Source organism: Pyricularia pennisetigena (genome assembly GCF_004337985.1).
Source record: "Pyricularia pennisetigena strain Br36 chromosome 4 map unlocalized Pyricularia_pennisetigena_Br36_Scf_6, whole genome shotgun sequence".
NCBI lineage: Eukaryota > Fungi > Ascomycota > Sordariomycetes > Magnaporthales > Pyriculariaceae > Pyricularia > Pyricularia pennisetigena.
This window is the reverse complement of record NW_021940918.1, coordinates 3,195,391-3,211,162: the sequence shown is the minus strand read 5'-3', so window position 1 is coordinate 3,211,162 and position 15,772 is coordinate 3,195,391. Positions and strand designations below refer to the sequence as shown.

The window sequence follows — 15,772 nt, the reverse complement described above, 5'->3', positions numbered from 1 at the left end:
CTACTTTACTACTCTACCTCCCTGGGGTGGTTAAAAGCCCGATCCAGTACGTCATGACTTGAACCGCGACAATTGTATTGTCGATTCTGGGAGATACGAAATGACACCTACAATCTAGCATCGCAATGATGCCGAGATTTGTTCTGTCTGTCTGGCGCGGGCTCCTGTCGACACACGGCAGGGAGGTGGAGAGGTTGGGCATGGTGCGGTAGCGCATCTCGTTGAAGTCGTAAGAGGCTTTTTTATCGTTGACGATCAAATTCCTCCGAATGTCTTTTTTTGTATAAAACGTTGATTTCTCGTCTCTCAGATCCAACTTGTAGTTCAGCAAACCATCTCCCACTAGCCCATCTCAACTCTCCCGTGATAAAACACCAACCTATCCACAAAAAACAAACCAAAACAAAAAAAACCGCAATCATGGCCCCAAGCAAAGACAGCGTCCCCTCCGGCGACGTCTCGGACAACTCGTACATGAGCAGGCCCAGCGACCCGGTGCCCGTCGTCGGCGACGCCCAGGAGGTCGAGTCGTCCATCAGGCCAGGACAGGAGGATTCCGATGCTACTCTTGGTATGCCCCTCTCCATTTTGGTTTAATGGGCTTTGTGTTAAATCTCGCTTTTTTTTCTTCTCTCTCCTTTATTTGAACCAACGAAGAGAGAGAAAAAACACAACTGACTTCTTTCAACCTGAACAGAGCGTGATGACAAGGACGCCATCGACACCAGCAACATCATCGACGAGCCCAGGCCCAAGCCGGGCAAGGGCGCCCTGGCTGAGAAGGACTATAGCGACGAGGAGCTCGTCCAGGAGGGCGACCAGCCTTGAAACAAATTAGTTGGTTTTCATATTTGTTTGTGAAGAGTAGATGAATGTATTTTGGTCTCTACAACTTTGGTGCAATTGACAGCGTCGAATGTTATTGGTTTTGGCCATCAAGGCTTGGAGTGTCGTGATGCAATTCGACATAGTTCCGCTCAGTATTCGCAGCGACCAACCCCTGAATGAATATACTGGACTTGAACAGCCAACGCGGGACCTCTGAGTCCCAAACCTTGTGTGGCCCACTGGCACATTCAATCAACTGTAGTAGATATCCGTGTAAGCAGCTGTTGACAGCACCCTAGGGCCACTTACTTCGAAGAGAGACAAAAAAAAAAAAAAAAAAAAAAAAAAAAAACACACCGCTTCCAACTTAACTGGCATCTTTCCCGAACGAGATAAAAAACAACACCAACAGACCCCAGTGCATGCAACTCATGCTCCGTATATCCTTATCGCGCTTTAAGCACCGGGGAACCCGGGCTGAGAACTCGCCCCGCTCCCTACTATAGAGATCAGCTTGCCAGCCACCAAACAGGCTTGACGGAGACACGAAAAAAAAAAAGGAGATCCAAAGGCGTCCCCCGTTAGCCCCTAAAAAGACATGCACTGTAGCCACGCGCGTGGGTAGCCTACGCCCGGCCCCAGCCTAGCTCGCGAGAAGCAGAAGAAGCTCTTAGCGTGGAGGGGGATCGAACATCCTGGGCCACGTCAATCACATGGAAGGCTTAGCCTTCCTGCCTGTCAAGAGAGAGAAACCCAGAAGCGTTCGGTCATCAGCGGTGTCACACAAAATATCCAAAATCTCCCCGCGCGCCAAAAAGGTCGTTCGAATCTCAACTCGCGTTCTCATTCGCCAGCCAAGTGATTGGCTCGGCACCTCTAGATAGTCGGCTCGTGACACAAGCCAGAGGAAAAAGCCCGACCGCCCCACCCGTTTGTCTAGCTCTAATTAAGTTTTCGTTTTAACTCCCTCCCTAGCTGCCCTACATTCCCTGATTGAAAATCCGCCCGAACATCTATGTTCCCTGTGGTGTCGCCAGCACGGCCGAGAAATTCATGCTGCTTCCAACAACAAAAATAGCGGCCGTAACCGACAACGCTGCCACTCGTCCACGCAACTAGTCAGTTAAGCGTGGCGCCCGTGGGGTAACCCCATTTACAACAACAACAAACCCTCTTAAGCCTTCTTGGTTTCCGGCAGATCCGGCAGCCTGTTCTTGCCAGCAGCCTTGCTCGCCTCCAGGGCGCCCAAGAGACCGTACTGCGACTTGACACCCTCAATGCGGTGGACGCAGTTGAGGTTCTTGACGCAAACAATCTGGAAGCAGGTGGCACTGGCCTGGCGGGAGGCAATGGTGGCAGAAGCCAAGAAATACTCCCAGATCTGAATAACAAAAGTGCTGTTAGCAAGCGGATTCTGAATTATCCCCGAAACAAAAAGACAGAGGCAGCTGAAAAAAAAAAAAAAAAAAATCTGGGAATATATCTTACCCTGTACCACTTGTTGCCATACTTGGCCTTGACCTTGTCGGCGTTGCCGAGCCAGTTACGGTACCATCTCCACAGGGTTGCAGAGTAGTGAACACCAACGGTGTCGACGCTCTTGATCTCAAATCCGGCGGACTCGAGCTGATCAACATAGGGGCCGAGCGGGGTGGAGGCATCGGCACCGGGGAAGATGTACTTGTTCATGAAGAGACCCCAGATGAAGTCCTCGTACTGCCAGGCCTTGCGCAGACCAGAGACCTGCACGTAGAGGATACCGTCGTCCTCGAGGTGGTCAGAGACCTGCCTCCAGAAGGTCACCATGCGGCGGACACCGACGTGCTCAGCCATCTCGAGCGCCGTGATCTTGTTGAACTTCTTGTCACCGGGGATGTCGCGGTAGTCGCAGCACAAAAGCTGGCTCTGCTCCTCAGGGACACCGGCGGCGCGGAGGCCTGCGTTACCCCAAGCGACCTGCTCGCGGGCAAGAGTGACACCGGTAACCTTGGCACCGTAGTTGACGCTGGCGAAGCGGGCGAGGGTTCCCCAACCGCAGCCGATATCAAGGAGGCGCTCACCCTCCTTGAGCTCGATCTTCTCCATAACGATGGCGAGCTTGTTGTCCTGAAGCTCCTCGAGAGTTTCCTCGCGGTCGGGGTCCGAGATGATACCAGACGTGTAGATCATGCGGGGGCCCAAGAACCAGGCGTAGAAGTCATTACCGCGGTCATAGGTGTCCCGCACCTGGTTCTCGTCCTGGGAACGCGAGTGGAAGATGACATCGGGGAAAAAGGTGAGCAACAGAAACTTGAAAATGCCAATGGTAAAGTCAAAGGTGGCCCAGTCGTGGCGGTACTCGAGGACATCGAGCATGTCTCCCTTGATGTCGACATCGCCGGCAAAGTACATCTCGTGGAAGGTCTCCATCGAGATCTTGGCGCCGCGAACGCTGTACTTGGCCTGGTCCTCGGGCTTTTTGAAGGTCAGGTAGTGGTCGATGGGGCGGCCGGGCAGCTTGACCTTGTCGTTGATGCGCGGGCTAAAGTTGGACTTGAAGGCCCAGTATGCGATCAGGATGGGCAGGCAGAAGATTATGATGAAGAAGACGATGGTCTTTGTGCCACCTCCAATCTTCCACGCCAGGAAGGTCGGCAGGCCGAACAGGAGCGAGGCAAGCACGACATTGGAGAAGTCGGCGGCACCGGGGCCGTCGGCCGGGAGAGGAGGGTTGTAGATTGTGGGGGACTGTTAACGGAAACCAAGGTACGTGTCAGCACTCTATTTTCTGCCACGATCGATAAATATCCCGGGCATGTTGGACAATTTTTGGAGCTTTTGAAGCTGCGCAAAAATTCTCAGAGTATTGTCGCACTCTGCGCAACCAATAATTTTGACCCAGTGCTAGGTACCTCCGCAACGCGGACGACCGCGGGAGACACAACGGGACCAAAAACTTACAGTGGTGGTCTTCACGCCACAGTCGCCAACCGGCTCAATGGTGCACGGCGGCTGAGGCGGCGTGTCGATAAAATCAATGTCGGCTGCTGTGAGGGGAGCCATGATGGGCAAAGCTGCTCGCTGGCTTTTGCTTCTTTCCCAGTGAACAGGTTCAAAACAGCTTCACCTGGATAATGGAAGGATGAAGCAAGTGAAAAGACGAGCGCAGCTCCAGGGTATTATCACTGGAGCTTTGATGACACGAATCCAGAAAATAAAATATAAAATAAAATAAAAAATAAAAAAGGGCCGTTTGTTGAGAAAAAATGCCAGTCTTTGGCTCTCACCGCCTCCCTGCGAACCCGATGCGGCAGTTTCGGGGGGGTTGCGGCGGGGCTGGGGAATCTACAGGGGAGGTGGAGACCCCGGGAAATGAGCGACAGGAAGGGACCCTTTTCCACTCTCTTATCGGTTCAAGCATCCCGGTCTGTTCGGGTAGGGTCCAGACCTGGATGGAGCTTGCAAGGCTTTTTTTTTTTTTTTTTTTTTTTTTTTTACGAAGACTATGAAGCTGGGATGGAAACAAAACCGAGCAAGGGGGAAGTCGTTGGTTGTACCTAGTCTAGTTTGTTTGGTTATCACTGGTATTCTTTTTTTTGCTTTTCCTCTCCATTGTCTCCTATGTGTTTTCTTTTTCCCCCCTCCTCCATGGGGAAGAGATAAATCTCAAACAAGAAAACAAAAAAGCAATTCAGAAACACTGCAGAACTATGACATCAGACCCAAGCCGCCAATTAAAATTATCTTCTGTAAAAATTTCCCCAATTCACATATGCTCCCAAGACTCGATGGATTCCAGCGGATCCAAAGCAAACAGTTCTGTACCACCCAAAAATCGCAACCGTAGCACATGCCAAACAACATACCACGCGGGCTGGATCACCATATGGAGGTGCGACAGGGGTCGCCCGTGGGAAGGTAGCACGCGAGAAAAAGGGGTTTAATCCACGAGCAAGATTGTCAATGTCCTTTTTTTCTCCCCTTCCTCTCAGCTCTGTTGGATTTTAATGAGGACAGATGGTCGTTTCAAATCAGTCAAATTGCGAGCTGGGCATTAGGGTCGAGAACACAAACAACCCAACAAATGGGAGGAGTTCAGACGAAGGAAGCGATAAAATCCTGTTTAACAGGGATGCATATCAAAACTTAAATTTTTTTTTTTTACCAACCTTCGCAAACAAGCAAACAGTTTTTGCTTCCTTATAAGGCAAGCGGGATGAGACGCCAAGAAGAAAAGTTTAAAAGGCAGTTTGGACACAAAAAGAAAAAAATACCCCCCAAGATAGAATTGATATGGATGACAAAAAAGATTTAACACAATGTGCTATTTTGGGCTGCTCACTGAGCGCCATACTGCCCTCACCAGGGATCGAACCTAGGACCTCATCATAGGGATGGACGTTCACCTTACTAGTGATGCGCTCTACCACTGAGCCATAAGGGCTGTTCCTGATTACTCGAATCAGGTGTTGAGAATTTGCTCGAGGGCGGCGTCTATAACCAACCAACAAAACATCTTTTGCATGCCAACGCCCAAGTCAAGCGTGCTATTGTTCTTCCTGCACTCGCCAGGCAAATCAGCATCGCGGTAAAGTTGAAAATTTAACGTGGAACTGTGCAATTTGTGGTATCCTGAAAATGCCAAACTATAACCTTTGTACAAAATATAACAACTCTAAAAAGTGGTATAAAAATTTCAAAACTCCTTGCCGCATTGCTGAAGTGCTGTGCTTTTCCCCCGACCCAAATAACAAACGAAAATCACCATTGTTCGTGGATTTGCAAATTAACCTACAGAACACAGCTGGGTTTGCGTATATCTGAATTCAAGAAAAAAAAGATGTTACAAAAGAAAAAAAAAAAAAAGAAACCAAGGACCAAAGCAAAGCTCAGCCTCGGCGGGTATATTCCATGTAAGGTGGGGGTGGTCCCTGGGTAGAGATTGGCGTCACGAGTGACGAATCACCCCTCTGGTGGTGATATCTGGAATGACCACCACCGGCACTAAAGAACCTCCTGTGCCCCTGAGGCGGACTCAACGGGCTGACAACGTCATCGACGCCACCTTCGGGGATGGTGTGTGGGAGGGGCTTGATGGCGATGTTTTGGCCGTAGAACTTTTGTCTAGATTGGGTTGACCGCGGAGTACGGGGCGTGCGTCCTGTGCTACTCGCCGGTGACACGATCGGGGCCTTTTGGATGCTCATGTTACTGCCACCGCCAAAGTAGCCGGGCAGGCTGGCGTATACGGCATTTTCAAAGTCTGAAGAGGTTGTGCTGTGGGTCGTCGCGCTGCTGCTATCGGTAAGGCTGTCCACGCCCGAGCTATACGTGCCTGTGCTGCCGCCGCGCTGCATCTGTACGCCACCGTTGTCGATGGAAGCGTTCCTGGTGCTTCTGCTTGTGTTGAGCGCGTTCTCGTTGGCAGCGGTTATTTCATTCAACACACGGTCAAGCTGGCGCTCCAGTTCGTCTTGGGCAGAGTAGGGGGCAGAGTACGGAATACGAGGTGACTCTGCAACAGTAGGAGGCACAGAAGGTTGCTCGCGAGGCGGCGATGGAGTCCGCGCTGAAGCATCGAAGGATGACTTGAAAGGAGGAGCCGAGTATGGTATCTGTTGGTCTTGCCGCTTGGGAAGCTTTGACCCGTTTTGAGAAGTCTCCTTGTCAGCAGAGGAGCCCTTGAGCTTGCTTGTCAATTTCGAGACCGCCTTCGACGCAATGTTGCGACTCGGGGAGCTCAGCGGAGCCGCAACCTTCTTGGAAGAATCAAGCGACAAGTGGTAGCTATGGGCCTGGCGATTATGCGACGGCGAGGACGGAAGTGGAGCGGATTTGGGCAGTGCCAATGCCGTCTTGCGAACTATCAAATCAAGTTGTCGAGCCATGGTGGGGTTATCAGCAATCTCCTCCATCGTGATCCCAAAGTCGACACCAACTCCAAGTAGGCCGAGCTTAGGAATTTCACGGGTCAAGAAAGATGCCAGCTGCGAGGCCGGCACCAGCGAGCCCCAGAGATCATAAAATGCTGCGTGTTCACGGTGCTCTTCTGGGACACCCAGCGAGGAAGGATCCAGCGATGCCGCAGCCCAACACTTGGAAATGACCCTCTTGACAGCTTCCATATCGCTAGCTGGGAAACGATGCGTGACTGGCGAGCTCGGGGTCAAAGTTGTCGATGGAGTCTGCGGTAGGGGGATCTGTGGGCGCTTCGACTTGTACTGCGCGGCGGACGGGATGACAACGTGCATGATGGAGCCAGAAGTAAGAACAGCCACATTGCCCATCAGGATGCGTAGTGTCTCCTCTGCAAAGCTCAGAGGTATCCTATTCTCGCAGAAAGTGATGTTGAGCTCGATATTACTATTGTCGTTCACCGTGATGCCACCGCGAGCCATTGAATGGACAAACATGTCAGGCACATCCTGCGCCCGACTCTCAATGATGGTGAACTTGCAGAGTGCACCTGCATCGCCGCCCTTACCTAGGTGGAAGAGCTTCGACTCGGATGGCACGACTGTCGTCTCCTCGTACTGGTGCTGGACCACAGTGCTGAAGCGCATCCAGTATGGCCAGGATGTGCAGCGCTCGACAAGATCGAGGAATCCAAAGTTCTCAAAGGGAATCCCTGCGATACGCTGCCCGTGCACATACTGCAGCAGGTCCAGTGGCGACAGACGACCATCTCCCTCCGGGAAACGAACGCGGACGGCTGTAGTGTTGGCCGTGGGGCCCAACACACCGGCGACTGACTGTCCTCCAGAGAGTCGGATTTGACGGCCGTCGACGACCTCACCAAATACAACATCGGCAGTGCCGGAAAGCTCCGCAAGTGTCATCGCCCAGCCAGCCTTCAAGATGGTCTCAAATGAGATGCCAAGGTGTGCTAGTGAAGGCACTGCGATCCGCTGACGGATCGTCTTGACGTGGTTGGTTAGCTGGTGTGGTTTGGAGTGTGCCACAACCCTGGTCATGTTTGCACCATCGAGAAGGAGCTTCCAGTATTCCTCTGCTCCTTGCTTGTTGGCAATGTGAGCGCAGCGTATAAACTCGGCATATGTTGGACGACGCGGCGGGTTTTGGGCGCCATCGTACAGCTTCTTGAGATCTTTGACGAGCAAGGCAACCGACAAGTCATCATACTGTGCCTTGGAAAGTCGCAGGAGTAGAGTTGACTGCTTGCCACCATCCAAGAGGATAAATTTGGTCATGGGTGCAGAAAAGGCAATCGGTGTGCTTTGATCTTTCTTGACAACCTTTTCGGCAAAAGCAGCCAAGCGCCAGCTCGGGCAGAGGTAACGGTTAAAGTCTGCCGGAGGTGTCTTGAGCACAACCTGGTACATTCTGCGCTTGTACGGAACAAAGGCGGTGCGAAGGATAGGGTGAATAGCGATGAGCGTTTGGCAGGCTTCCTCAAGCTTCCGGTGGTCCACGGCGCCGTGGAAAGAGAACACAAAGTAGTTGATGTTGGCACGACCACGGAGCATACCGGACTCGATATAACGTGATTGCATCGACGAAGCTTCGGCAACATCCTTGACTTCCTTTGTTTCCACGCCTAACTTGGTTGCCAGCACTCCCTTGAGACGGTCATCGCGGGCCTTTTTTTCTGGGTCGACGACTGCAGGAGCAGCGGCGGTATGCGGGTTGTTTTGAGTTGGCGTTGTTTCTTCCGAGCCGGCCTGGGATGTCGAGGCTGACCTGGTCGACGTGGAGGAAGCTGCAGAGAAAGACTGCAGGTTGGATCGTGAGTCTCCTCCGGTAACCGATCGGCACAAGTCGTTTAGGGGCATATCCCGCAAGACATCAGCAATGGAAATGGCGATGTCCTCCTGACGGCAACACACGACTAGTTTAGCAGCCAAAATATCATCACCGCCAGCCTTGATGAAGCCATCAGCAGCCGAGATGTAGGTTTCGTCCTCAATATTCAGCACATGAGCCCAGATCCTCCGCATGCGTTCCTCAGTTTGCGTCAGAGGCAGAGACGTGGTACCGACAGTCTGCACTTCATCGGGGTTGGGGACGCTCGAGAGTTGGATCAGTTGTTCTCGCGACAGCCCATGAATGCTTTTCTGCAGCCTGCGGCGGTTGACCTTGAGCGAGGGAGTGATTGGCAAGTCTTTCACCGGGACAAAAATCTGGGGGATCATGTAATGGGGAACCTTGCTGCGCATACCAGTCTCGGCCACTCGCTTGGCCTTGAAGATGCGCTCTCTTGTCACATGACTTAACCGATGCAGATCCTCTGGTCCATCAAACATTGAGCCAAGCTCAACAAACGCAGCCAGTACCGGAGGCGTTGTGGAGTTCTTGAAGGCAATGGCCTCGACCACAACATCCATTCCCTGACCAAGGCAACTGCGAAGGCTTTGTTCCACTTCGGAAAGTACAATCATGCTGCCGTCGATCTCGATATCATCTCTTTTGTGCGATACGAGCTGCAGAGCGCCGCCGTCCATGTAACGCATGCGGTGTCCGGTCTTGAAATACCTAGTCTTCTTGCCAGGGGCCGAGTCGGAGAACTCGGCGGCGTTCCAGTGTGTCCGGTCCATCTGACCCCGCGCGAAAGAGCACCCCAGAGTTGGTCCTTCAATGACAAGCTCGCCAATGCTGCCGATCGGCATAAGCTTGCGGTGATCCTCAGGATTAACGAGCCAGAAGTTGCCTGCAAGCGGTGTGCCGATGCGGTCCAGTTGATGCGGCCCATGCACCTCGAGGAATGAAATGCCGAGAGGGCAGACATCCAGCGCGCCATACGCGAATAGCACCTTCTTTTTGCCGGCCCAAGGGGCATATGTATCCTCGTCCAGAGAACGCGTCCTAAAGCATACAGTTTTGAGGCTGGGCAGGTGCTCCAGGTTGATCTTGCGAGACAGGTGTGGCGTCATGTATGACCAATTGACTTCCATCCGCCGGACAGCTCCAACATAGTCATATACCCGCTCCGTTTCAGTCGGAATGCAAACACATCCACCATTTACCAGTGTAGCAAACACCTCTGAAATGGCAATGTCGATATTGTATGACGAGAGCTGCATCACGCGGCTGCCATAGTTGATGCTGGCTGCAGGTCCCTGAGTGAGAAGCGCGATGGACAAAGCGCCATGGGTGAAAGCAGTGCCCCTGACTTCTCTTGAGTTGGATGGGGTGAAGAAAACGCAAGCCGCATCATCCTCTGTTGCTAAGGATTCGACATGGCGAGGGGCCTGCAGCTTTAGCTGTGTCATAAGCTCGCTGTTCAGGACGATGACGCTGTCAAAAAGGTTGCGGAGCACGCCCCCAGCGTTCTCACACTCAATAGCCACCCTAGAGCTGATGTTCTCAAAGATGGGCTGGATCAGGCTGAGATCACCAGAGTCGATGGGCACGAATGCCCCACCTGCCTTGAGAACCGCGAGCATGGCAACGGGCGACCAGACGCTCTTCTGCAGCAATAGAGGCACAGTGACCCCGGTGGTGACGCCGGCCTCGGACAATCGCTGAGCCAACCGTGTGGACAGATCGTCGAGCTTGCCGTAGGTAAGCTGGCCATCCCAGGCACACACGGCCATGGCATGGGGGTTGCTGCGAGCATTCGTCTCCACAAGCTCATGCACCACGGCAACTCTAGGCTCGGGTGGAGCTCTTTCGTTTGCCCATGCGACAACCTGTGCGTAGTCGCGGTCGGTACAAAGATTGATCCCATGGATGGAAGATGCAGGGTTCTCCATAATGGTACGAAGAGCTTTGCTGAGCGTGTTTGCGATGTTGGCGGCCTCCCTTTCCCCAACCAGTGACATGCTACCAATGTCGACCACAAGTCTGCTACTACCGAACCGAACGTTGATGGCCAAATCATAGCAGGATGTCTCTCTGTGAGATACGTTGTTAAGTTCAAAGTCGGTCCGACCCGTGTGTCGGCTTCGGAGCTCCGAAGGTTCGTTCGTGAAAGATACTACCGAGTTGAAGAGCTGATCATTGCCACGTTTGCCAAGAACATGGTGGATCTCTGGGATAGACACATGCTGGTGGCGCAGGCTGGCGACGTACTGTTCCTCTACGATGGCCAAGACGTTTGCAAGAGCATTGTAAGGCGACAGATCAAAGTTACAAGTTACCGTATTGCTGAAGCATCCAACGGCATTCCGCATGCTTGGGCCGCCAGAAGCAGCCTCACGTCCGGTGGCGCGGTAGCCAAAGCATACATTGTCCTTGCCGGAAAAGACGCGGAGTACCAGGCCCCAACCAAGCCGCAAGACAGCGTCAGGCGTAGCGTTTCTGGATCTGGCAAACTCGACGAGACTACTGCCGTCAACTTCAAGATCGAAACTGTAGTTCTCAAAGACGCGCCTCGGAGATTCTTGCGTCAGTCGCGGGAACAGGCAAGATTCGGCGCCTGAAAGTCGGCCGATCCAGAAATCGAGGCTCTGGCTGGTACGGGCAGATTCAAGAAACTTCAAATAGTCAGGATAAGTAAGGCCGGTGGGTTCAGGAAGTGGTTGGTTGGTGGTGTACGCCCGGCGGAGATCGAGAAAGATGACGTTAAGACTCTGGGGGTCACAGAGGGCTTCGCTGATGTCCAACTTTACCAGCGTCTTTGTGGGTGTGTTGCAAACTGCCAACCTGTGTTGAGGCTGGCCAGAAGTCCTGCCGGGTAGCGCAGGGAGATTCTCCAAAGACTCTCTCGGGTCTTCGCCGGAGGCAACATCGATAAAGAGCATGTTTGGAGATGTCCTCCGCAGAACGACCTGATCATACACACCGGTCTCGGTCACACTGTCGATGAATACTGTACGAAGGGCGGCATGTTTTGTAGTGACGTTCTGCCATGCGGCGCAGAGCTGCGATATGTTGATTGGCTGGCCCATTGGGGATGAAAACTCGTAGATGGCATGCAGGTATGAGGCTTCCTGGTCGACTGCCTGCTTCACCAAGATGCCTTGTTGGACGGCCGTCACTGGATAGACAGCCTCGATATCTCGCACGCTACTCAAGTTGAGCAACGACGTGCGCTCATAGTTGAGCTTGCGTAGGCCATCGTAGGTCACATCCAGCTGTGGCACATCCGCCATCGTCAGCTCCTGAGTATGGTAACGAAGTCGGCCGATGGCTTCAAGCAACAGGTGCTCGAAATTCTGGATCCACTGGGCGATGAGGTCCTGGTGGCGCGATCGCCTGTTGTAGACAAGCTTGACGTGTGCCGAGCCCTGCGATACCATAGCGCTAACCTCGAAGAGAGCGATGCGGCCGACGTTGGGGCCAATGTTGGATGTTCTGGACGCCAGCGTCCGCCCTGGGAAGGGAATCTGCTCTAGGACGCCGTTGCTTTCCTCAAGACGCTCCAGCGAGCCAGCATAATTGAAGATCAGCTCGAATGGCCAATCTTCGGTAAACAGGTCCGGCCCGCCGAATTTGAAGAATTTAGAGGCAAAGTATTGCGCGCCGCGCCTAGGCATCGCCCGGCGTACATCCTTGAGTCGGCGTAGGACGTCAATGAAATCGTTTCGAGTTCCAGCCAAGACTGAGCCGACCGGGCTAAGAGTGGTAAACCACCCCACAGTATCAGAAATATCGATGGCCGGGTCGGAAACCTCTCGGCCGTGTTCCTGGTTCCAGATCACGGGTACTGAGCGGTCGTGGAAAGTTTGGGAGAAGGAAAGCAGAAGGGCAGCCAAATAAATGTCCGCACAATCAGTTCGGAAAACACGGTTACATGTGCTTTGGAGGATAGTGGTCAACTCTGGGCTTAGCGAAAATCCGAGCTCGGAAGCGTCAGCGTAGGTGTTGGAGACGTCTTGCAGTCCCCAATAAGCGTAGTTACCGACTGGTGTGCCTGCTGGCAAGGGGCTGGTGATCTCCGTCTGCTCGATCTCTTTCTTCTGGAGCTCGTTCCATTTCTGGAAGGGCATTGAGCGGTGCGAAAGAAGGCTGCCGCTCATCAGAAGCTCGTTAAGATCGTCCAAAATTACTCTCCAAGAAAGCAAGTCCACCACAAGATGATGTGCAACCAGGTATATCATTTGGTAGTCGTCTGTCGTCTGGATGTGGTCGACTGCAAAAACGGGGCCGCTCTCGATGTCAATCATGGCTTGGCTCCTCGCTATGACAATCTCGAGTTCTTTGTTGTTGCCTATCGTGGAGAATTGCATGGCGTAAGAGTTTTTGGACGGAGCCACGGTTCTCTGGGTCCATCCACCTTCGGCGGTCCGGAAGAATCGCGAGCGCAGCATGGTATGGTGCCCAACTAACGCCTGGACTGCCGCTGATATATCATCAAACCCAAAGCTCTTCTTCACTCGGAGCAACAGACTTTGGTTGTAGCGGTAGCTGCCGTCCTTGCCCATACGATATCTACAGTCGCCTCCCATGGTGGTCAGGAAATAGAGCTGCTGCATGGGTGACAAGTCAAACTGCTCCCCCTCCGGCTCCCCATCCCAGCCACGAGGCATCTCCCCGCGCGATGTTGCCATGGCGGCTAGTTGTGCCAAAGAGCTATTTTGCAGGAGCTCGGTTGCGCTGAGGAAAATGCCGTCGGCCTTGGACCTGGCCACCACCTGCATCGCAGTGACTTCATCTCCACCCAGTTGGGCAAATGAGAAGTTCATGCCGATTTCCTCACGTGGAGCTTGCAAAGCATTGCTGACGGCCTTCTGAAGAGCCCTTTCACTATCTGTTAAGGGTTGTTGCAAAGTCTCCTCCGTGTCCAAGCTCATGATTTGTTGGTACGTCTCTTGGTTGATATTCTGAAGCCAAGTGCGTAGCTTTCTCCGGTCGAGCGCCCCGTGTTCCGTTACGGGCAATTGCCGAAGTACAATCCAGATATCCGGTAGGTCGGTGGCGATAGCGGCTGCCTCGAGGTCGTGCCTTATCGCTGCGACTTTGGTTCCGGCAAGAAACATCTTGGTCTGCGGTATAACTTCGATATCGGACGTGGGCGTTCCAGGGACCTTGAGACCAGCAAGCGAAAGAAAAACAACCTGCTTACCATCGAAGAATCCCGCCCTTGGTTTTATGATGACAGCCCTAGAAACAGATTCCTCGTCGCAAATAAAACTTTCATGGTCAAAGTGAACTTCGGAGACGGCTGTCGACGGTACTACTGAGGTGGATGAGAAACGAGGTTGTGAGGGTGCCAGGTTATCCGTTCGGAGCTTGAGCGGCTCTATTGCCAGCGAGTTGCTGGCAGTGACGTTTTGGGGTGACACCTCTTGGGAACATGGTGTTATGCGAGTTTGCAACTCTGCAAGCGTATAACAGTTTAGAATGTCGCTGGTATCAACCTCCAAGCCCAAGTCCCGGCAAGTGGTGCTTAAGCGGGCAGCCGTCCTCTCGCAACCCCCGAGATCTGTAAAGGAATCCACCATCTGAATTGAGGTTGAGTCTATTCCCAGAATATCTCCAATGGCCCATACCAGACGCCCTTCGACCGATTCGTTTGCAGGGTTGAAGGTTTTCGGGTTCCTCTCGTGTTCGGGGCGTGTGTTCATCGTATCTATACGGGGCAGGAGAGGCTTGGGGGACCCAAGAGCCGGTTGTGCGAAGGCGGGCATCGTGAAAGGAAAACTTGAAAATAACCTATATTTTTAAAGAAGAGAAGATGTTTTCAGAAAGAGGGAGTAGTAGGGATACTGCAACGCCTATCAACACCTGAAAGCAGACTCGTGGGTATCAAAAGTAGGTGTTTTGCCTGCTCAAAGGCGGTTGAGGTAACCAAGTATCACCGTCCCAAAAACGAATAAAAAGAAGAACAAAAGCAAATGGGTATCAAGAATGCAGATCCAATATGAAAACAGACAGAAAGAAAGAAAAAAGAGAAAGAAAAAAAGAAAGAAAAGAAAATAGAAATCCCCGAATGCGGAGAGTCACCAAATTATTTTGGGAATGGGCATGGAAGGGAAGAGAGAAACAGAGCCAGGCACAGGGCCTGGGGCCAAGAGGTGGGAGTGAAAGGCATCATGTACTGTACAATGCGGGTGTGTGGGGGGAGAATGGGACAGCACCAAACGCGGCCGCGCCGCAGGGTTGTAACGCAACTCCTAGAGAAAAGCCAGGGTTCCGCCGATGGGGGTGGATGACTTTCTTGATCTGGGGAACGGACCACACCACACACACCCTGTCCTGGACAGCCCTCTTGTACATACATTTAAAAACCAGCCGCGATGGGTTGGCTGCATGGATTTGTTCAAGTTCACAAGTCGATTCGTCCGTTGTACGGTACCTACCTACCGCAGCCGCAGCCCATGCAACGGCAGAGACATGCGCTGGATAAAATCCATGGTAGTAAGTAGTATGTATGTACAGTACTGCAGCCATCTAACCTTGGCTAACTTGCCGGGCTGAGCTCAGCCGCATGCATAGAGGTAGGTGGACAGTAGGTTTCTTTGAAAGCCGTCCCAAATTCGAACATGTGCACGTCTCGCCGACGCTAGCGTCACTCAGCGCAAGTGTTTGGTTGCTGAACAGGTGCAAATGACTGCTGCGTAGTAACGCGACGATGGCTATGGAGAGGTTGGCGCCAAAGCATAATTGTCAGATGATGAGATGGGGTGGACAGACAAAAGATCAGGGCAGTCAAGGTGACTTGGTTGATTCTCGAGGTGAGTCGATGGAGGAAATCGGCTGTGCGCAGATGCTAGTCCAGTAAGGCTTATGCCATTTGCGGAGCCCTAGCAGACAGAGGGGCTGTGTCTCCCTGTGCCCACTCACTCTTCTTTTTTTAAAGAAGCGACCACCAAGGTCTAAGGTGGTCAATGGGAAGGGAGGAGCATTGCATCGGAGAATAAATGACCAATCATAGCCGGGGTTCCATATCGTCTAGACCCGCGGTTTGCCGGAATGCGAGTAGCTCGCAGCTTTTGAGATGATTACGCGGGTACCTGAAAGTCTGTACCGTGGATTTAGGCATCGTCCCAATGGCCTCGGTGACCAATAAAACATCAGGATTCTTTCATTATGCCATTCGAATGTCGGGCAAACCGTGAAA

At 52.7% G+C, this 15,772-nt stretch overlaps 3 protein-coding genes across 3 annotated transcripts; 1 reads left to right on the top strand and 2 right to left on the bottom strand.

Moving 5' to 3' along the window:
- Positions 1-420: 420 nt before the first annotated feature.
- Positions 421-828, top strand: PpBr36_06552 (uncharacterized protein; the record flags this gene model as incomplete). Its single annotated transcript, XM_029893697.1, has 2 exons — positions 421-571; positions 698-828. The coding sequence occupies 2 exons, from the start codon at positions 421-423 to the stop codon at positions 826-828; spliced, it is 282 nt and encodes a 93-aa protein (XP_029745759.1).
- Positions 829-2,002: 1,174 nt separating this feature from the next.
- PpBr36_06551 (uncharacterized protein) lies at positions 2,003-3,870 on the bottom strand (the record flags this gene model as incomplete). The annotated part of the gene is made up of 3 exons (XM_029893696.1): positions 2,003-2,209; positions 2,317-3,555; positions 3,769-3,870. The coding sequence occupies 3 exons, from the start codon at positions 3,868-3,870 to the stop codon at positions 2,003-2,005; spliced, it is 1,548 nt and encodes a 515-aa protein (XP_029745760.1).
- A 1,826-nt stretch (positions 3,871-5,696) lies between these two features.
- PpBr36_06550 (uncharacterized protein) lies at positions 5,697-14,339 on the bottom strand (the record flags this gene model as incomplete). The annotated part of the gene is made up of 1 exon (XM_029893695.1): positions 5,697-14,339. The coding sequence occupies one exon, from the start codon at positions 14,337-14,339 to the stop codon at positions 5,697-5,699; it is 8,643 nt and encodes a 2,880-aa protein (XP_029745464.1).
- Between the last annotated feature and the right edge of the window lie 1,433 nt (positions 14,340-15,772).